Raw genomic sequence first — 22,174 nt, forward strand, 5'->3', positions numbered from 1 at the left:
CGACGACCTCTTCTGTATAGTTGAAGTTCTCACCGGGCTGTTCGTAACGGGCACGCAAACGCTCTTCAGCACGAAGCTTTCGCACCGCGGGGCGACAGGAAACTTGCGTGGAGTTCGTCTTGAAGTCGAACCAAGTGCGAAAGTCAGATTTGTCAGATTTAGCTATATATCCGCGACACCCGTGAGGTAGAAAACCGCGTTGTTCAATTTGTGAGTATCGTCCCATTTGTTGTGGCCACTCACGTGTTCATAGTATGAGAGCCAATCTTCGACATCGTTTTCGTCAGAGCTGCTGAAGATGACTGGATCCTGTTGACGCAGCAAGCCGGAAAACAGAAGGTATTTGGCTTGCGTCGCCAGGAATGATGGGCGGCAACTTCGGACTGCGGAGTTCCAGGCTTGGGAAAAGTCTAGAAACCTCCACCAAATATGTGACGTGGTTTAATTCTTCATCATCATCATCATCATCATCATCATCATCATCATCATCCTGGTTACGCCCACTGCAGTGCAAAGGCCTCTCCCATACTTCTCCAACTACCCCGGTCACCTGCTAATTGTGGCAGTGTTGTCCCTGCAAACTTCTTAATTTCATCTGTCCACCTAACTTTCTGCCGCCCCCTGCTACGCTTCCCTTCTCTTGGAATCCAGTCCGTAACCCTTAATGACCATCGGTTATGTTCCCTCCTCAGTACATGTCCTGCTCATGTCCTGCACTACCTGCCCTAAGTAGATGTATTCCCTTACCATTTCCAGTGCCTCGCTACCTATTGTAAATTGCTGTTCTCTTCCGAGACTGTTAAACATTAATTTAGTTTTCTGCAGATTAATTTTTAGACGCACTCTTCTGCTTTGCCTCTCTAGGTCAGTGAGCATGCATTGCAATTGGTCCCCTGAGTTACTAAGCAAGGCAATATCATCAGCGAATCGCAAGTTACTAAGGTATTGTCCATTAACTTTTATCCCCAATTCTTCCCAATCCAGGTCTCTGAATACCTCCTGTAAACAGCATTGGAGATATCGTATCTCCCTGCCTGACGCCTTTCTTTATTGGGATTTTGTTGCTTGCTTTATGGAGGACTACGGTGGCTGTGGAGCCGCTATAGATATCTTTCAGTATTTTTACATACGGCTCGTCTACACCCTGATTCCGTAATGCCTCTATGACTGCTGAGGTTTCGACAGAATCAAACGCTTTCTCGTAATCAATGAAAGCTATATATAAGGGTTGGTTATATTCCGCACATTTCTCTATCACCTGATTGATAGTGTGAATATGATCTATTGTTGAGTAGCCTTTACGGAATCCTGCCTGGTCCTTTGCTTGACAGAAGTCTAAGGTGTTCATGATTCTATTGCGATTACCTTAGTAAATAGTTTGTAGGCAACTCACAGTAAGCTGATTGGTCTATAATTTTTCAAGTCTCTGGCGTACCCTTTCTTATGGATTAGGATTATGGTAGTTGATTACGCCTCACCGCTTGTGCTGCCCCGCCACATATAGCTATAGAACGGCTCGTGGTCTTACAACTGGGGACCTAGAAGGAATAAACGCTGTGTACTTGAGACGCCAAAACCCGTGTGTTGTTATGTCGCCCTAGTTATAATCTGATGCAATCTAGCGAACATTAAACCTATTCCCGATCACAATTATAAAGCCAGAACGGTACGCAAGCACGTCCGTTGATCGAGCGTCAGGCACCGAGCGCGCGAACTCTATCTATTCTCGAGCGAGGCGTTGACGACTCGCCCGAAGCACACGCTTGACTCCTTTGTAACGAATCAATCAATCAATCAATCAATCAATCAATCAATCAATCAATCAATCAATTGGTGCCGCAGATACAACAGCGGAACGTTAATGTTCATATTATCACATCTATGTTATTTTTTTGGCTACTTGCTTTACAATTGGCGGTGTGTTTTTGGTCGATCACTTTCGATACTTCAACTTTTGCGTTAGGTTATGCACAAGATTGCGTCTCATTAGAGTGATGGGCGGCTAGTCCGCTGGCGCATATCGAGTGAACGCGTAGCGAACGTTATATCTCCGAAAATGATCAACTGGGAACACGGTTCTGCTGTACTGACGTTTATTGCAGCCGTCATTAATTAAATTAAGACTTTTGTTGTAACCTGTGCGTCCACTGGTTGCGCCCACCTTCCTTGCAGAGGTACGGACTGTGGTGTCCGTAGCGGCAGGCGCAGATTCCATCCGTGCAGTGCACCATCTCCGGGTTCTGGCACTCGAACTCCCCGGAGCACTGGGCACCCAGTGGCTCTGCGCGAACGGAACGAAATGAACAAGCCGGTTTCAGGACAGCTGGACTTTCAGGCTGCAAAGCTAAATCGGAAATTCCTCTGTTGAGAAACAATGCATGTATATATATCGCAAACAGTAGTGCGGAGACCACGAAGGCTGCGGAAAAAAAAATTCAGCCTTGAAATGAAGAAGGAAATTGAGTGGTACAACGCATGTGTACGTGTTCAACCACTGCAGCCCAAGCCACAGTTTCGCCTTGCAGGATCACGCAAAAGGAAGTTTATTATACTTCTTTTTATTTGAGGTATTACGGTCTCTAAATTATGCTCACGATAGTACATATTGTGTGGCATATATTAATAAGTCCTTTCACTTAAGTTCAATTTATTCTACATCCCTACTTGATGCTAAATGCAGAGAGAGAGAGAGAGAGAGAGAACTTTAATGAGAACCAGCAATTTAGTCGGCTGGGCCTAGGCCTCCCACGATGGGACGTCGAGATCTTGCCTCTTCGCCGCTTCGTAGGCCTGCTGGGTCGCCCAGAGTTGGTCGTCGAGATGGGAGCTGCGCAGGGCGGCGTGCCATCTCGACGAGAGGGTCATGGGATTAAGGTCTGTGTATTGATGTTCGCACTCCCATAGCATGTGGGGGAGTGTTGCAGATAGAGTTTTACAGATCTTGCACGTCTGGCTTGGGTAGATGTCGGGGTACATGATGTGATAGCGTGTGAGGGTGGGGTATGTATTGGTCTGTAACAGGCGAAGGGTGGTTGCCTGTGCTCTGTTTAACTTGCGGTGAGGGGTGGGGAAGGTTCTTCTTGCGAGGTAAAATAACTTCACAAGATCGTTGTATCTTGTAAGGCAGTTGCGTCCCGCGGGTGCACCTGCACCGTCTCCGGCACGGTTGACTGGTCCTCGTGCTACGGAGTCTGTAACCTCCTTGAGGTTGGTGAGGTGCGGGTGGACAACGCCGGCGCGTGCTGGGATCCAGACGAGAGTGATTTGATTTTCAGACGAATGCGGGGATTGTTGTAAGATACGGAGTGATTGTTGAGAAATACGACCCTTGATGTAGTTGTTGATTGGTGCGCGAGAATCGCTCACTATGGTGTGACAGGCTAGGTCAAGAGTGGCCAGGGCGATGGCCATTTCCTCGGTCGTCTCGGCATTTTGGCTAACGATGGTGGCAGCATGTCGGAGCAAGCCGCCTGCTGTGGTAACCGCCGCAAAGCGCGTACATCTTGGTATTCAGCTGCGTCGACGAAGGTGACGCCCGCGGTGTTGGCATAAGCTTTGATGAGGGAGGTAGCTTGTGCCTTCCTGCGTTCTTTGTTGTGGTCTGGGTGCATGTTTTTGGTAATTGGGTCGGCGTGTATCCATTGCTGAATTTCGCGTGGTATTGGTTGTTCGTCTCCATGTTGGCGGTGGTAGGTGATGTCAAGCTTGGTTAGAATGGTGCGGCCCGTTTCCGTGAGGGTAAGCCGCTCCAGTTGGGATCGACGTTGCGCTTTGATTAACTCGTCTAGCCTGTTGTGAATACAACAAGCCTAGCCGAGTCTAGCCTGTAGTAGAATACAACAAGTCTAGCCTGTAGTAGAAGTTCCGTGCTGGTGTGGTTGGGTAGTCCTAAGGCCTGTTTATAGGCCCCTCTGATGATGATGTCCAGTTTAGTCTTTTCACCTTTGTACTAGTTGAGAAAGGGCGCAACGTAAATAATGTGACAGATGATAAAAGATTGCACAAGGCGGATGAGGCTTTTTTCCTACATACCCCCTCATCGGTTGGTGACTCGTTTCAGCAGTCTGGATGTACAGTGAAACTTCACTTGAACGAACTTCAAGGGACCCCAGGGAAAAGTTTGTTAAAGTGAAAGTTCACTAAACTGAAATAAGCAAGCGTGCGACAGCTTGTTGCCGTTATGTAAAAACAAATGAACTGGTGGTCAAATTGTTTATCAACGCATTTATTTGTCACTCTGCTCAAGTTCCGCTAATTAGCACTTTGCAAAGAACACTGTGATCTTCTGCTGCACTTTAGAACTTAGCACTGCAGCAGTTGTGAATTGAGTCGCTGTGTCTAATCACTGGAGAACCTTCTCTGGCACAGCGGATGCTGGGCAGCAAAGGCTTTAACTTTTTCCAGGGCGATTAGTGCCTCTTTGGCAGATATATTTGGCGCTTCGTCATCACTGGTAGAATCTTCGTTGTCTTCGCCTTCTTCAGGTAATGCACTTGCTACAATATCTTCTGTAGTGAGTGCAGCGCATGTCTCCAACATGGTGTCACAGGCGTCATACTCCTCAAAAGACAAAGGGCTATCTGCACCTAGCCTTTCTGGCAATTCCGGCCAGCCACCTGGCTCACTGTTCTCTTCATCAGTGCTATGGTCCTCTGCTTCGAGATTGGTGTCCACAGCAGTCCAGTTTGCTGCATGCAGACATGCTTTTTGCCAGCAATTCACTATCGTTGCTGGTTTCACACTCCACCAAGCTCCTGTGAGCATTTCTGCTGCCTGCCGCACATTAACCGCGTCAGGCTTCTGCATTCTTAAATTTACCAGAACGCGCTGCACATCCGCTTCCTGTAGTGTACTTTTACATTCTTTATGATGCCTAGATCAAGAGGCTGCAGGATTGACGTGCAGTTGGGCGGCAGAAACTCACTGAGCAGTGCTCAGTATGGCCTAGGAGACATGGCATGGCACCTCGGAAACTGTTCGTAGAAGTGAAATGCGCACTGCACTGAATTTCGTTAAACTGAAGTGCGTTTGCACAGGGTTCAATGGCGCGACGGTGGGGTTTTATAAAAAAAGCTCGTACAACTGAATACTTCGTTTAAATGAAGTTCGTTCAAGTGGTATTTTACTGTATTAGCGATCTGTCGAAGGATCTTGGAGATAGCCTTAGAGTTAGCTCCGTTGGGTTCTATGGTCATACCAAGAACGCGGATGCTAGGGACCACGGGTATGAGTCTGCCATCCCTCAGGTGGAGTTCGATTTCCTTGCGTTGGCGTTTATTCGTGCAGCCCCTTGGGGGGCGTCCACGGAGTGTGGGGCGGTATAGAAGAAGCTCCGACTTTTAAGGGGAACGGCGGAGTCCCGTGTCTTGAAGATGATTTTCTACGACGTCAATGGCGTCTTGTAGGGCAGTTCCGATTTGGCCGTCACTGCCCTTCGCAGCCCATATTGTAATGTCATCGGCGTATACGGTGTGTTCAATGTCGTCGAGCTTTTGTAGTTTTAGTGCTAATCCGGGCATAACCAGATTAAACCGCATTGGGGAAATGACAGGGCCTTGTGGTGTTCCCGCGCTGTGGAGGGAGAGTTCCTCCGATCGAATGTCTCCGACCGACAGGAAGGCCTTCTAATTGGATAGAAAGTCTATTACGTAGTTGAAAGTGCGTTCTCCAAGGTTAAGCAAGCAGATGCTTTCGAGGATGGTGGAGTGGCTGGTGTTATCGAAGGCGCGCTCGAGGTCGAGGCCTGTTTTATTCGTAACACCATCTGGGCCTGGCGCCGAACGGCTGTTCAGCTTGTGCAGGGCAGCATGAATCTCTGCCACGCTGAAATTTTCATCAAGGGCAGGGTTGGCGGTCCCTGTGTATGGTCCGTAAGGTTGAGTGTACATTTGACATCATCATCATCATCATCGCCTGGTTACGCCCACTGCAGGGCAAAGGCCTCTCCCATACTTCTCCAACAACCCCGGTCAAGTACTAATTGTGGCCATGCCATGCCTGCAAACTTCTTAATTTCATCCGCCCACTTAACTTTCTGCCGCCCCCTGCTACGCTTCCCTTCCCTTGGGATCCAGTCCGTAACCCTTAATGACCATCGGTTATCTTCCCTCCTCATTACATGTCCTGCCCATGCCCATTTCTTTTTCTTGATTTCAACTAAGATGTCATTAACTCGCGTTTGTTCCCTCACCCAATCTGCTCTTTTCTTATCCCTTATCGTTACACCTATCATTCTTCTTTCCATAGCTCGTTGCGTCGTCCTCAATTTGAGTAGAACCCTTATAGTAAGCCTCCAGGTTTCTGCCCCGTAGGTGAGTACTGGTAAGACACAGCTATTATGTACTTTTCTCTTGAGGGATAATGGCAACCTGCTGTTCATGATCTGAGAATGCCTGCCAAACGCACCCCAGCCCATTCTTATTCTTCTGATTATTTCCATCTCATGATCCGGATCCGCCGTCACTACCTGCCCTAAGTAGATGTATTCCCTTGCGACTTCCAGTGCCTCGCTGCCAATTGTAGATTGCTGTTCTCTTCCGAGACTGGTAAGCATTACTTTAGTTTTCTGCAGATTAATTTTTAGACCCACTCTTCTGCTTTGCCTATCCAGGTCAGTGAGCATGCATTGCAATTGGTCCCCTGAGTTACTAAGCAAGGCAATATCATCAGCGAATCGCAAGTTACTAAGGTATTCTCCATTAAATTTTATCCCCAATTCTTCCCAATCCAGGTCTCTGAATACCTCCTGTAAACACGCTGTGAATAGCATTGGAGATATCGTATCTCCCTGCCTGACGCCTTTCTTTATTGGGATTTTGTTGCTTGCTTTATGGAGGACTACGGTGGCTGTGGAGCCGCTATACATATCTTTCAGTATTTTTACATACGGCTCGTCTACACCCTGATTCCGTAATGCCTCTATGACTGCTGAGGTTTCGACAGAATCAAACGCTTTCTCGTAATCAATGAAAGCTATATATAAGACTTGGTTATATTCCGCACTTTTGACATAAGGTATTCTTAACACGGTCCTGGCCATGCGTCTTGCTTTGTGTGAATAAATGCTTGGTGAGGCGTTCTTGTTGATATGAGCGGGTGGCGGTGCTATCAAGCAAATGTTTGAGAAATTTCCACGAACGGGGGTGGTGGAGTTGCCCGTCTAGAGAGTTACAGAGCTCTGTCCATTGCTGTTGACTTGGAACGCGGCAGTGCGCTTCAATTTCCTTGTTGAGAAGTGCGACCTTCCGTCTGAGTCTTCTATTGAACCGTTGTCCCTTCCATCTAGAGAGGATGAATGTTTTGTTCTCGATAAGGTGGGCGAGCTTGCTGTCCATGCTCTCAGTCGGGGTATCTGTTGTGATAGTGCGGGTGGCCGATTCAGCATCAGACTGTAGATCGCATGCCCATGATTCTATGTAGGTAACGGGAGTGTCCGTTGTTGCTGTTACACGGCCTTTACGAAACGCATCCCAACCCAAGTAAAGTTCCTTGTTCTTATCGTAACCGCTGTTAGGTGTGGGAGAGTAATTACGATGATAGAGTGATCACTCCCGAGGTCGTGTTGGGTGCTGCGCGAATGGGCGTTGTCTGCGTTTTTGGTGAAAGTGAGGTCTGGTGTCGTATCTCGTTCAGTGGAAGTGCCGAGGCGAGTGGGGAAAGCTGGGTGAGTAATGAGTGTAACCCCGAGATCATGGGAGTCTTACCATAAGTTATGACCTGCAGCAGAGCTGTGTCTGTAACCCCATCCTGTGTGCGGGAGATTGAAGTCGCCTCCGAAGATAAGGGGGTCGCTGTCTTCGATGTTCAGGGCCTTTTTGAGGAGGGTTAGAAATCGGCGTTGAGATGGACTATTGTAGATATTGAGGATAAAGATTCCTTCCTTTCGTTTTCTGTGCGGGATGAGCTCAATAAAGAGGTGTTCGATGCGCCGATCGCGCAGATCGTGTGCGGTTGCGGTAATTCTTTTTCGAACGAGTGTGGAGACTCCGCGTGGAGCGTTTTTCGTGGTGAAAGGTTGATATCCGAGCAGGTTTACCGGAGTGTCATGCGTTTCCTGGAGTAAGATTACGTCGGTTTGACATGAAGTAGCATGGAGGTGTTGACGGAGAACGGGTTGTTTGTGGAGGTAGCCTCGGCATTGCCACTGCCAGAATGTTGTGTCAGTATTAGTGTGGGCCATGATGGATAGGGGATGCCACAGGTGGCAGGGTGGCGGCAACGGGTCCTGTTGTGTCCATGGCTACGGCTTGTGCGGTAGAAGCGGTTTGTGTGAAAAGGGCTTGAATCTTAGCTTCCATGGCGGCGACTCTGTGCATTAGGGCGATTAGTGAGTTGTGCAGAGTGTCTAGCGTGCTTTCTACCGTTCTTTGCTAAAGGCAGAGACAACAAAAAAATAAACAACAGAAATGATCAGAATTGTCTTCTAAAGCGTAAGCATTGTTTGACTCGGCTGTGACTTCGTTTCGCTTAGTATTGCTTACTTGAATTTCCCAGCTTACGCACGTCTACCCATGACCCTTCCGGTGGCAAAAAATTGGCAGTGCCTTAGCTCGGCTATGCCAGGATATAATAGCGACAGCTAAGGCATAGCATGGTTAGCCTTGGTTAATCTTGGTTGCAAGTGCAGATTAATCTGGTTGTCTAGCTATGTTGCGGCGTTTAGACAGTCGTTCGGCGCGCTGTTCGTCTGTTTCCTGGGGGATTCGTTTCCTCTTCATCTCGTTCCGATGTCGATTCCAGGCCTCCTCCTGCTTATCAGTATTGTCGCCGTCCATACTGCCGCCTCAACTGTAGTTGCGGCGCACGCGAGCTCTCCTTTTCAATCCTCCGACATGTTATCCGGCATGCGACGCAGCTGGTGAAGCGAGCGGAGGCAAGGGCAACAACGAGGAACGCGGTGTGACGTCATACCAAACGGCGGCGGCGGAGAGACGCGGCGCTGCGCAGCTGCGGAACACCTGTGGCTTGGTGCTACTAGTGGCGCATGCGCAGTAGCGACTAGGGAGCGAGACAGAGAGAAATATCCGCGGCGAGGCGCGCGTTGTGACGTCATGTGCCTCCTCGGAGCACCGCCACGGCGAAATCGCAAGTTCGCGGCCAGTAAAGCTTTCGCTTTAGATATTCGTATCCTTTAGAAGAAAACTGTCAGATTTTTCTCGCCGCATGCAACACGTTGTTGTGTTCATAGGAGGTTGTGGCCAAGTACTGCACCAGGGTGGCCAATCCTGCTCTGGTGAGGGAGTGCGTTACCGGTTCTGGTCACCGGGATCAGGCCACACTCCAGGCCTGTTTGTGCAATTTTATCAACACGCGGATTTTTTTTTAATCCGGTGGAAAATTGCCGGCACCGGGATTCGAACCACGGACCTCTTGCACGCGAGGCGGGTGTTCTACCTCTACGCCACCATAATGGAAGAGAAAATAGTCTAGACGAATTCGAAATCCCGAAGGTAACGCCGGAAGAAGTAAAGAAAGCCTTAGGAGATATGCAAAGGGGGAAGGCAGCTGGGGAGGATCAGGTAACAGCAGATTTGTTGAAGGATGGTGGACAGATCGTTCTAGAGAAACTGGCCACGCTGTATACGCAATGCCTCGTGACCTCGAGCGTACCGGAATCTTGGAAGAACGCTAACATAATCCTAATCCATAAGAAAGGGGACGCCAAAGACTTGAAAAATTATAGACCGATCAGCTTACTGTCTGTTGCCTGCAAAGTATTTACTAAGGTAATTGCAAATAGAATCAGGAACACCTTAGACTTCTGTCAACCAAAGGACCAGGCAGGATTCCGTAAAGGCTACTCAACAATAGACCATATTCACACTATCAATCAAGTGATAGAGAAATGTGCAGAATATAAGCAACCGTTATATATAGCTTTCATTGATTACGAGAAAGCGTTTGATTCAGTCGAAACCTCAGCAGTCATGGAGGCATTACGGAATCAGGGTCTAGATGAGCCATATGTAAAAATACTGGAAGATATCTATAGCGGCTCCACAGCCACCGTAGTCCTCCATAAAGCAAGCAACAAAATCCCAATAAAGAAAGGCGTCAGGCAGGGAGATACGATATCTCCAATGCTATTCACAGCGTGTTTACAGGAGGTATTCAGAGACCTGGATTGGGAAGAATTGGGGATAAAAGTTAATGGAGAATACCTTAGTAACTTGCGATTCGCTGATGATATTGCCTTGCTTAGTAACTCAGGGGACCAATTGCAATGCATGCTCACTGACCTGGAGAGGCAAAGCAGAAGAGTGGGTCTAAAAATTAATATGCAGAAAACTAAAGTAATGCTTAACAGTCTCGGGAGAGAACAGCAATTTACAATAGGCAGCGAGGCACTGGAAGTCGTAAGGGAATACATCTACTTAGGGCAGGTCGTGACGGCGGATCCGGATCATGAGACGGAAATAATCAGAAGAATAAGAATGGGCTGGAGTGCGTTTGGCAGGCATTCCCAAATCATGAACAGCAGGTTGCCGTTATCCCTCAAGAGAAAAGTATATAATAGCTGTGTCTTACCAGTACTCACCTACGGGGCAGAAACCTGGAGGCTTACGAAAAGGGTTCTACTCAAATTGAGGACGACACAACGAGCTATGGAAAGAAGAATGATAGGTTTAACGTTAAGGGATAAGAAAAGAGCAGATTGGGTGAGGGAACAAACGCGAGTTAATGACATCTTAGTTGAAATCAAGAAAAAGAAATGGGCATGGGCAGGACATGTAATGAGGAGGGAAGATAACCGATGGTCATTAAGGGTTACGGACTGGATTCCAAGGGAAGGGAAGCGTAGCAGGGGGCGGCAGAAAGTTAGGTGGGCGGATGAGATTAAGAAGTATGCAGGGACGGCATGGCCACAAATAGTACATGACCGGGGTTGTTGGAGAAGTATGGGAGAGGCCTTTGCCCTGCAGTGGGCGTAACCAGGCTGATGATGATGATGATGCAACACGTTCAATGCAATTGTACCCACTGAGCCGGAACGCCGGGCGCGAGCGCGCCTCGACGGAGCGCGCCTCTGCCATCACCCACAGTACACCGGGTGAAGGGTGAGTGCACCGCCGCGATGCCAAGTCACCCTCGAGCTATAGCTCACGCTGTCGCTACTGCCCGAAGGTGCTGCAGTGGAACACGCACTTGTTGCGGCGGCGTCAAGCTGACCTCTCGGAGCGCATCCTGCGGGACGATTACGACGTACTCGCGCTGCAGGAAGTTGGTGTGCCGGCTGAGGCGCTCCGACTGCCCGGCTATATTGGATACTCCAGCGTCGCGCGGCGGTGGCCACCGTCCGAGCGACCATACAGCCAGCCCAGCCCCTACCGGACCTTTCTCACAGGGCGCTCCGTTTGTTTAAGGGTGCGAAAGACTGTGAGCTCCCTACGCGCAATCTGTTCCGGAGTGCAACATGGATCCGTCCTAAACCCCTTCCTTTTCAACTTGGCACTTGCTTCTCTTCCTTCTGCTATCCCAGCAGACCTCCTTCATCAGGTCTACATCTCTGTATACGCTGATGATGTAGCTCTGTGGACTCGGAGTCCCACTAGAAGCCTTGCAGCCGTTCGGTCCTGCTTGCAGCGAGCCCTGGACGAAGTTGTTTCCTACTTCCAGACACTGGGCCTCTCCGCATCATGCTCAAAGACAGAGGCCCTTCTCGTCCACCCTAGCGTGGCCGTACGCCGGCGAACAGTCAGGATGGTGTTGGGTGGCAACCGGATACCATGGAAGCGGGTTGTTACCTACTTGGGCATGCAGATTGGTCACTGGCTCTCGTGGGAATCGGCTAACAAGGCGCTCATCACTCAAGTGCAGAAGGTGCAAAAGGAGGTTGGCCGTCTGCTGCTCCGCGGCAGAAGATGGACACCACAATGGAGTACCCGTTTATACGCCGCCGCGTCTACCTCAAGGCTTCTTTATGCACTCCCTTTCGTGGCTCTCTCACGGGTTCCGGTAGACCGCCTGGAGCTCCAGCAGCGGCACCCCATCTGGATGATTCTTGGTTTGCCAGGGAACTTGCACATTGCTGCCACCCCAGCCAGACTTGGCCGCTGTCTGTGCTGCTCCTACATCGTGACTTTCATCACGTAGACAGGCTACATCGCGCCCCGGGTAGCGCGCCTCTGCTTTCAAGCCGACCTTACTCACGCATGGGCAGCTTCTGTCAGCTATACGAGGATGTTGTAGGCCGTCCTCCCACGCTAGCCATCGCACCACCTCCTCCGCACCATCAGCCATTGGAGGTCTCTACTACGCTAGATGGCTTCACGAAAAGGCGATCCCCATCCGACGCAATGTCCCAGGCGTCGGCGTTCCTATTGAAGGACCGGCTGGACGGACATCTGCACATCTACACGGACGGCTCGGTCCATGCAGGCTCCGGATCTGCCACTGCCTTCTGCGTGATCCCTGCCCTTCGCCGCTCTGGAGTGTGCCGGCTGCTTTTCGCGGCAAGCCCCGCCGCTGCTCTAAGGTGGCTGACCTCTATCTGGCAGCGGACATGCTGGGGGAGGACCTCTCGGATTTTCCGGTTGTGATTCTCTGCGACTCGCGAGCGCCACTCCTTGCTCTTCGCCGACCTGAGACTGATGGCCTTGGCGTTGCCCTGCTGGCGGAAAAGCTTCGCGCCCTTGTTTCGAGTGGCTTGAAGCTGTAGCTGCAGTGGCTCACCTGTCACGTCGGCGTCCATGGCAACGAGGAGGCTGACGCCCTGGCAAAGGCAACACACCACGGCACTGTACCAGTCAGCACCGCTGTGACGGTCGTCGACTATGCAAGGCACACGTTGCAGCGACACCTGACGGTGCTCCAGCCGGATCGGCGCTTCGCCAGCGGTCGCCCTCCCCGTCCACTTCCTGAAAGCGGCCTCACGAGGTAGGAGCTGTCTCTCCTGCTGCGGCTCCTGATCGGCTGCTCTTCGACGGCATCCCGGAGATACAGCAAAGGCCTGGCTTCATCCCCGGCATGCTCATCGTGCGGCGAGGACGAAACAATCGACCATCTACTTTGTCCCTGTCCCGCCTTCTCCAATGAGAGGGCTTCTCTCCACGTCTCATTCCGACGCCTCGGACTCCCAGCAATCTCGGCATCCCAGCTACTGTTTCCCGGCCGGCACCATGGCTCCGCCTTCACGCACCTTCTTACGTTCCTGGAGGACACGGGGATATCATGTAAATTGTGAATGCGCCGCAAGGCTACCGCAGACAGCGGTACCTAACGGTACCAAGCTCTGCAATCACCTCGACCTTCGCTTTCTTCTCTCTTTTCTTTCGTCTTATGTCCCCCTCCCCTTCGCCAAAGCGCTGAGTCGTACTGCCTAAAGGGCTGCAGAAAATAGCGCCTCTTCCTCTTCACAATCTCTCTCTCTCTCTCTCTCTCTCTCTCTCTCTCTCTCGGAAGCCTCTGTTGTGTGCGCGATCCTTGTCCACACAAGCTCTCACCTGCTTTCCGAGTGCGCCTCTGTAAGGCCGAACGAAAACGCGCCAAGCGTCTTAACGCGTTTGCCCGCAAGTTGTTAATAACTCGAAGGATGCTCAGCAGCGTTCTACTGAACATTGGGTCACCGGAAAATCTGAAGTTGGCCCTCCCCCAAATTTCAAGTTGGCCCATCCACAAATATAAGTTGGCGCATCCCTAAATTTCAAGTTCGCCACACCCAAATTTAGGTTGGCCTACCCCCAAATGTAACTTGGCCTACCCCCAGATTTCAAGTTGGCCCACCCCAAAATTTCCGTTTCACTGCTAGAGCGTTCTTCGTCGTCTTATTCCGCAGCTGGCCGGCTCTATCTTGCAATCTATCGCCTTAGGCGAAGGAAGTATGGACGGACAGTTTTCTCGTTGGGTAACCATAGAAATGCTTACGCATTTTATAAACAGAACATTAAAAAAATTGCGCCAGAACGCATCTCACTAGGACTTTCGACGGTAGTGCGTTGGCATTGAGTCAATACATAAACAAAACGTATTTCGACCCTCGAAACGAGTTATATATGAGGCATGTATACTGCAGTGCTTCGATGGATGGATGGGTGTTATGAGCGTCCCCTTTGGACCGGGGCGGTGGGTTGCGCCACCAAGATCCTTTAATTATATTGCCTAATATACTGCCTATATTAAAGAAGAAAGAAAAGAAAAAAAAACAGGACGAATTCCCATAACCAAATTTTCTGAAACCCTATTGTGAACTTTGTTTTTGTACGCCTCCTTTGTTTGCCGTTTTCCTACTTTTCTTCCAACAATCTTCCAATCGCCTCTTACTAATCGCTATTGCGGACATGTTTACTTTTCCACTGCTCTCGTTGAACCCAAGGGCTTCAAGGAGGCCAGTGGTGCCTAAACCAACCGCTGGGTAAACGTCTTCACATTCTAATAAACATGCGCCATCGCCTAGCTTTACCGCAGCAAGGACATGCTTGTTGTTCCTTCTTATATCTCGCTTTATAAATGAGTGTTATAAACATCCTGATCTCGCTTCGCAAAGTAATTAGCTTCCCTTTTAGCTATAATGAATTGTTTCATTCTTGATTTCGTTATTTTCTCTTAAGTAGTTACTGGATGGCAGGTTTCTTTTCCACTGCAGCTTCCCATGAAAATTATTACAGCTTCCCTGATTTCCCGCTTGAAGTTTTCTGTTGTTGTGTTGTTCACCATACAGGCTGCACACTTCCTGGTAAGCTTCCTAGTTATTTTCTTCCACTGTGAATCAATGTTATTTCTCTACAAATACCTGAAAACTGTCCCAGCCCATTTACTTTCTTCCATATTCCTCAATCGTTCTTCATAAGCAATTTCACTGTGAGCTTCCCTCTCTTCAAAACTTGTTCAGTTCATATCACCCTGCACAGCTTCATTTGTAGTGAGCGCCCAATGCGAGGTGACCCTGTGACCTTTGGTTGCCATCGAGTCCTGATTGTTCCCGTTATTTCAAGAAAACAACCCCATTTCCAAATGTAAGTCGTGGATCCATTACACCTTTCCACATATCCCGGAGCATCTCGTACCTATTGTATCGCCATAGCGCTCTGTGTTCAATTATGGCCGCATTTATCTTCCCCTTCAATGTTATTGTTTTTCCTGTGCTTCCATATATCTATTGCCTTCGTTTATCCATATACCAAGGTATTATTTATATTCTCTTACGCGAGATATTTCCTGGCCCTTTATTGTCACTGTCTGTTCGCCGTCTTCATTGAATACGATAACAAATGATTTTTTAACGCTAAATTTCTGACCTAATTTATCGCCTTCCTGTCCACAGATATTAGCCAGGCATTGCATATCACTTTGCTTGTTAGCTAGCAATACAATGTCGTCCGCATAAAACAAACCTGAAATCTGCTGCTCTACTACTGCACCCGCCTGTTTGTATGAGAGATTGAGCCCGATATTACTTCCTTCTATCGCCCTTTCCATCCTCACGATGTACATCATTAACAGCAGTAAGGATAAAGGGCACCCCTGCCTCAGTACCTTTCTGAGCGCGTGCTGGTGAGCGAGTTGGCTATACATGTAAGACGAAGGTGCCAAATAAAACGACGGACGGAAGGCGCCTACGTGGTTGTCCCATGTCCTCTTCCTTCGTCCGTCGTTTTATTTGGCGCCTTCGTCCTAAACTCTTGTTGAAATCAACGTTCTCCTCGCTCCTCATCCCTTCCCATTCAACGAAAACGGTATTTTCTAGAGAAATCTCTCTCAAAAGCTGTATACAATCGTCGCCTAAACCTTCCATTTCCAGAAGAGCCAACAAAATGTTGCGGTCTACGTTGTCATACGCGCCTGTAATGTCTAAAAAGTCCACATATAACAGTCTCCTTTCTACTCTTGATATTTCAATGCACCGAGTAAGGACAAATAATTATCCAAACGCCTACCTATTCTGCAGCCATTCTGAAGTTCTTCCAAAATGATATTCTCTGCCCATGCTTGCAGCTTTAACTTAACTGCCTGCATTGCTAACCAGTATATTACCGATGTAATCTTCAACGGTCTATACGAGTAAATTCTATCTTTTTCCCCCTTACCTTTATAAATTAAATTCATTCTACATTGTCGCCAACTGTCTGGTATTCGTCTATCTTTTTAAGTTTCTTCCACTGCTTTCACCAGAGCTTCCTTACTTTTTGGTCCCAGTTCATTAATCAACCTAACGGGAACCTCGTCTAGCCCTGTGGCTGTGCGCTTAGGACTTTTCTCTTCCGCTTTCTTCCAGTTTAAATTTGTCTGCACCAGCTCCTTTGCCACTTGGGTCTCTTTCATGCTCTTTTTTTTCTTCAAATACAACCTCGTCATTCCCTTGGAAAGATTCGGCTGTTACTTTTCGGATGTAATTTATTGCCGCTTCTCCTTCCACTCTGTTTTCATTTTCGTCTAGGATATGTTGTTGTATTGTTGACTTCCTGCCTAATAATTTTATGTGGTTCCAAAATATTCTAGGTGCGGCTTTCTTTTTCTCACGTATTTCTGACAACCAACGTTCACTTTCCCCTTTTAATTTTGCTTGCAACAGTTTTTCAACCATAGACTTCTTCTCTCGGTATATTTCCCATGTACTGGTTACTTCATCCTGCGGCAACTGCGCCTTCTTTGCCTGCCTGTGCTCTCGAGATGCTTTATTTCGTTCGGCGATCGCTTCTCGTATCTCCTTGTTCTACCAGCTTTTCGGTTTCTTTTTTCCTTTCCAACGAACATGTTGTTTCTCTTTCCGTATTTCTGTCGTTATTACACTTAGAAGCTCGCCATATTCCCACTCTTGGCCATTTGCCAAGTTCTTCCTCAACTCTAGTGAATATATTTGCTATTTGTTCAGCGTTCAAATTTGGACTGGCCATTTTGCTCTCCTTGCTCTCTTTCCCAAGCTATGTTCCGAACTGCTATGTTCGGAGCAGCTATCGTCAGTGCCTCTTACGGCACCTGCCGTCAAAATTGACACTGACGGACCACTCAGGCTGCTCACGCGGATCTTCCAGCGTGATCGCAAGTTCATGCTTGTTTTGTAACGAACAAATGGTGCAAGTTTTGCTGTGTGGTTTCAAACGAGTCTCGTAATTAGACGGTCGGATACGCCCTGCCATTCGTCGTAAGAGGGGAAAGCTCTATGATGCCGGGCACGTTCACAGCGTGAAAGAAGTCGCCGGTGTGACTGTGCTGGCGAAGTGTCACTCCCAGCAAGGCATACACAACTACGGCGTATCTCTGGACGTGAGAAAACTCAACTATCATATTATGCTTTGATTAAGCAGCTCAATTGAGTGAGCAGTCACGGCTGAGCTTATTAAGGCTTAGGCGTAGGTGTTCTTGGCCAACCATTTGAGTTACCGTAGACAAAATGTGTTGTTCCGCGGTGTTGTTCTGACACGTTTGCGAAGTCTCATTGGCCACGAATGATAGGCGTCATTTAAGTTATGGTGTTTAACGTGCCAAAACCACTTTCTGATTATGAGGCACGCCGTAGTGGAGGACTCCGGAAATTTCGACCACCTGGGGTTCTTTAACGTGCGCCTAAATCTAAGTACACGGGTGTTTTCGCATTTTGCCCCCATCGAAATGCGGCCGCAGCGGCCGATAGGCGCCATATCTTTTCGAATTACTAAAAGTCTGTTTTAAACAACTTGCACAAAAATTGTATTACACTGCTATGTTCTGCCAAGCAACCGCAGTACTTTGTTTGCAACTGCTGAGGCGCCGGCACGACCTTGGGCCGCTCCGGCAACCAAGACTCGGGTGACCGTATCCGGCAACCTGAACCCAAGCAGAGCCGCACAGCGTGAAATGCTCAGCAACTCACGCAAGCCATAACACCTGCAGCCACCACGCAGTACACTTCGCACAGCAAAATAAGTAGCTCTAAATGATATGGAGGATTTACAAAAAAGAAAAATTAAGTCGGCTTCCCGGCAAGACTCTTTCGCGACCAAAAACTTCAGTCTACTGACTACAATATTTTCTAGTGCGATCATCCAGGAAGGAAGCGCGAGCACAAAACCACGGCCGGCCGGAAAATCTGTAGAGTCGGAGAGCAGGCAGTCCTGCGTGGTCGCCACAGTCTTTGACGTAGCAGAACCACCATCCACACGCTTTTTTTCCTGGGCAGTTTTCGATGTATTGCAAATTTGCATCGTAAAACAGCGGTGTGAGAACGTTTACCTGCAGGACAATGGCGCACGTGGTTCAGAAGTTTCGAATCACACGCGGTCATAACAACACGTGCACCAGCTGGATTCTACGCCGTCGACTTGGATCGTCGAAGTTGGATCAGTGCAAGAGATGCGCTTTCGACGCTATAGGAGGCACGGCCGTCGCTGGGAAACTCTATTGTCAGGAGCGTATAGATACAAGCGAGATTGTAGAAGAAAGCTTGATCGAAAAAGAAGGTTCAAACAGTGTCAGCGCCCCGTCGATCTCTCTGAGCAGAAAGGAAATGGCCTATCTGGAAAATACTGGGTTGCACGTGCGATGATTTTCATTTCTGTGAGCCGGTATAAATACCATGCTTTTGTGAAATAAAATTCAGTTGATAGTTAGCGCACGTCCTGTCGTCTTTCATGTCCCTGTCAATGCAAACGCTATGACTTCAATTGATCCATTAAGAACGATTGCGCAATCGTCACTTGGAATGACGTCAGCTGACCCACCTTTCAAGGTGATAAAGCTATTGATAGAGGGGTTAATGACGCGGCAGAACTTTCGGACATCTGTTTTAAGCATTTGATGTAATGTATGGGATAAGTAATTCCTTTTAGCATTTTTAGTGCAGTTAAGTACATTTGATTAGCAGCGTTAAAGGATTACGAACGTGTTTTACTCGCAGATGATTTAGCTGAGGGTCATTCCATGCGAAACGTCCCAGACCCAAAAGTGACCATCATTGATTTTCTTGAAAGAAAATTGGGCTACATGGCTATTGTGTGAATAAGGTTTCACCAATGTATTTTCGTTTAAAAAAAATTTGATCATGTGAGTGCTCTGAAATTTCCGCAAAGGTGCTTAAGTTGCTTGGAGGTACATTTTTTTTTTATTCAGGTCTGAAACTAGGAGCAATAACAAATTTTATTTTAGAGCATTGTCTTGGCATCGTCATAACTGAATGCATTTTAGAATTTCCCGTGTTTATTTGGCTCAGTGAAAAAACCAAAAAAATTTGCATAAACTGCGTTATTTTTTCAGCTACCATAATTTTTCTCCATTTGTGCCTCTTACTACAGTGTCTGCTAAAAATAATTAAAAATGATTAATAAATATATTTTTTGAGAAAAATACCTCCAAGATTTGCAAGAAGTTAATTTCTTGTGATATTCAGGCCGAATTAAGCATTAAGGCCCTCCAGATAAAAATATGTCAGATAGCTCAATATACGCGCCGACCTTGTGATTTAGAAATTTTCTTTCGAGTAAATTTTGTCTGAAGCGAGAAAACAATTCTTGAAATCAACAACCAATATCACCAGCAGGCACTGTGTATACCTGCCGCCGCTCTCGTCGTCTGCTCATCATCGTCTGCGCGTCCTCGTCTGCGCGTTGTCGCCTGCTCTTCTCCTCGTCATCTGCCGCACAGCAGACGACGGCTAGTATATGGGGTGATCATTTTTCAGTTTTATGGAATTTTGAAATATAGATTGTTGCACATACCATAATCCTAGTCTTTGAGCTGAATTCTTCAAAGAGGCGGACATTAATTGCACAAAAAATCGAAACGCATATTTGCCGAATTAACAAACATTCACTATTTAACTGCCTAATTAATTAGTGTACGGCACATATAGAAATTTACGAATTGTAGCCGGTGCGATTGTCAGGCGCATCCAGCTTCGAATGAATATCCATAATGCCACCAGTTTCGAGATATGCATAATCAAACTGGTCTAAAAATTCACTGATGGTCCACTTACTTTCTTTAACAAAACGCTGTGTTATGCATTCACACACGAAAGTAACTGTATTTCGCCCCATACTTTGGGAAATAATATCTCGAAATGGGCGTCATTCTGGAAATTCCTTCTAAATGAATACGTCTGACAACCTCACCAGCTACAATTCATACATTTCAATATGTGCCGTACAATAATTATTTAGGAATTTAGTGAACGTTAGTTAATTCGTTGAATATGTGTTTCGATTTTTGATGAAAGTAATGTCGGCTTCCCTGAAAAATCCAGCCCAAGAACTAGAATTATGGTATCTGCAACATGCGATCTTTAAAAAAATAAATGATCGCCCCGTATACTAACCGTCGTCTGCTGGGCGGCAGACGACGAGAAGAGCAGACGACGACGCGCAGACAACGATGTGCAGACGACGAGGAGAGCTGCGGCACATATGCAGTGTGCCTACTGGTGATATTGGGTGTTGATTTCTAAAATTGTTTTCTCGCTTCAGACAAAATTTTCTCGAACAAAAATTCTTAAATCCCAAGCTAAGAGGTCGGTGCGTATATTGAACTATATGACATATCTTTATTTGAAGGGCTTTAGTGCTTAAATTTGGCTTGTATATCACAAGAAATTAACTTGCCAACTGTTCAGGTATTTTTCTCAAAAAATATATTTATTAATAATTGCCAATTATTTTTAGCAGACACTGTAGTAACAGGCAAAAAGGGAGAAAAATCATGGTAGCTGAAAAAATAACGCACTTTATGCAAGAAATTTCTGAAAACGCAACTTTTATTGCTTTTTTACTGAGTCAAATAAACATGCAAAGTTCTGAAACGCATTCAACTATGACGTCATATGAAAGAAGGAAGCCAATACAACTCACTAAAATAGAATTTGTTATTGCACCTCGTTTCAGACCTGAATAAAGAAATGTACCTCCAAGCAACTTTTGCACCTTTACGGAAATTTTAAAGAGCGCTCACGTAGTCCAAAAACTTTTTCGACAAAAATACTTTCGTGAAACCTTATTCACACAATAGCCATGTGGCCCTGTATTCTTCAAGAAACTCAATGATGGTCACTTTTGGGTCGGGGACGTTTCCCGTGAAATGACCCCTAAGGGATAGAGGCTTTTTTTTTCTGTTAAGCGCTTTATATATATGAGTTGTACCAAGGTGTTTGCAGATTAAAAATGATGACGCGAATAGGAATCTACTTTTCACTTAATAGGCGTACCTGGTCTACAAATGTATCCCAGTTTGACTGGACTGAACGGTTATCAAAATCAATAAAGATGTTGGAATAAATGGCGAAAGTTCAATGTCAGGGGCTTTGAAGTTGACTTTCTTGTAATCACGTATAACTTTCTTAAATTTTGTCCTTTTGGGAGAGCAGAGATGTATACCAAATGTTAGTAAGGAGTGGTCACTAATACCAGGTAAGTATGTTATAGAAGAAGCTAGATCTTAACAATTAGTCCGGATTAAATCAAGCGTGTTTGCGATGAGAGCAGCATTCCGGGCAAGTTGGTATTCCATTACTTAAATGATATTGCGCGACACTAAAAAACGACACGGACGTGAGAGAAGACGACACACCAAGCGCAAAGCGACACACCATTGCGCTTGGTGTGTCGTCTTCTCTCACGTCCGTGTCATTTTTTATTGTCGCGCAATATCATTTAAGTGTTTGCGATGTTGGTTGATGATCTGATAGGCTGAGTCACAAGCTGGGAAAATGAAAACACGGTACATAATGCGCATAAATATTTAGCCTGAGCAGAAAAAGGCTTTATGCTGGGTGGGTGTGTATTCCATATTTGATTAGGAAAATTAATATCGCCGAGTAAGAATAACGGTGAAGTGGAAAAACGCGAAAAAGATTAATAGCATCGTGCAAGTCTTCAGTGAAAGCGGCGGATGACGAGGGGGAGCGGTAGCAAATGCAGAGGATTATGTTTGTGTGACTGGGAGTTAGGCAAGCTCACGTGGTTTCAAGCTCAGTGTTAATATTTACGCGAAATGACGGAATGTCGTTAGAAATTGCGAGAAGGACGCCTCCTCCCCGTCGTGCACATCTGCCACAACGGTAGATAGTGAAATTGCAGGCGCCACTGATGGCATCACAATCGTGCACATGTGCAGCTACCGGTTTGAAGGTTATCGCGCAAGCGTCGACAGGAACAGTGCCACGGCCCGGAATCCTCTTTCGAGGAGAGGGAGGGAGGCGTCAGGCGTAAAGGAGGGAGCGTGAAAGGGAGAGGAGAAACGAGAAGGGTGTCGCTACTTGACGAAGGGGCTTTTA

The 22,174-nt window shown here is 47.3% G+C and overlaps 1 protein-coding gene across 3 annotated transcripts in view; it reads right to left on the reverse strand.

Annotated features, from left to right (window-relative positions):
- The window catches only part of LOC142588541 (uncharacterized), a 206,306-nt gene that overhangs the window by 166,039 nt on the left and 18,093 nt on the right, over nt 1-22,174 (reverse strand). For 2 of the 3 annotated variants that reach the window (XM_075700383.1, XM_075700381.1), the window contains exon 2: nt 2,162-2,281. In XM_075700383.1, coding sequence (XP_075556498.1) covers nt 2,162-2,281 — 120 coding nt within the window. Of the gene's footprint in view, nt 1-2,136; nt 2,282-22,174 lie in introns of all 3 variants that reach the window. The other variant, XM_075700382.1, reaches the window with a different exon arrangement.

Source organism: Dermacentor variabilis, chromosome 7 (genome assembly GCF_050947875.1).
Source record: "Dermacentor variabilis isolate Ectoservices chromosome 7, ASM5094787v1, whole genome shotgun sequence".
NCBI lineage: Eukaryota > Metazoa > Arthropoda > Arachnida > Ixodida > Ixodidae > Dermacentor > Dermacentor variabilis.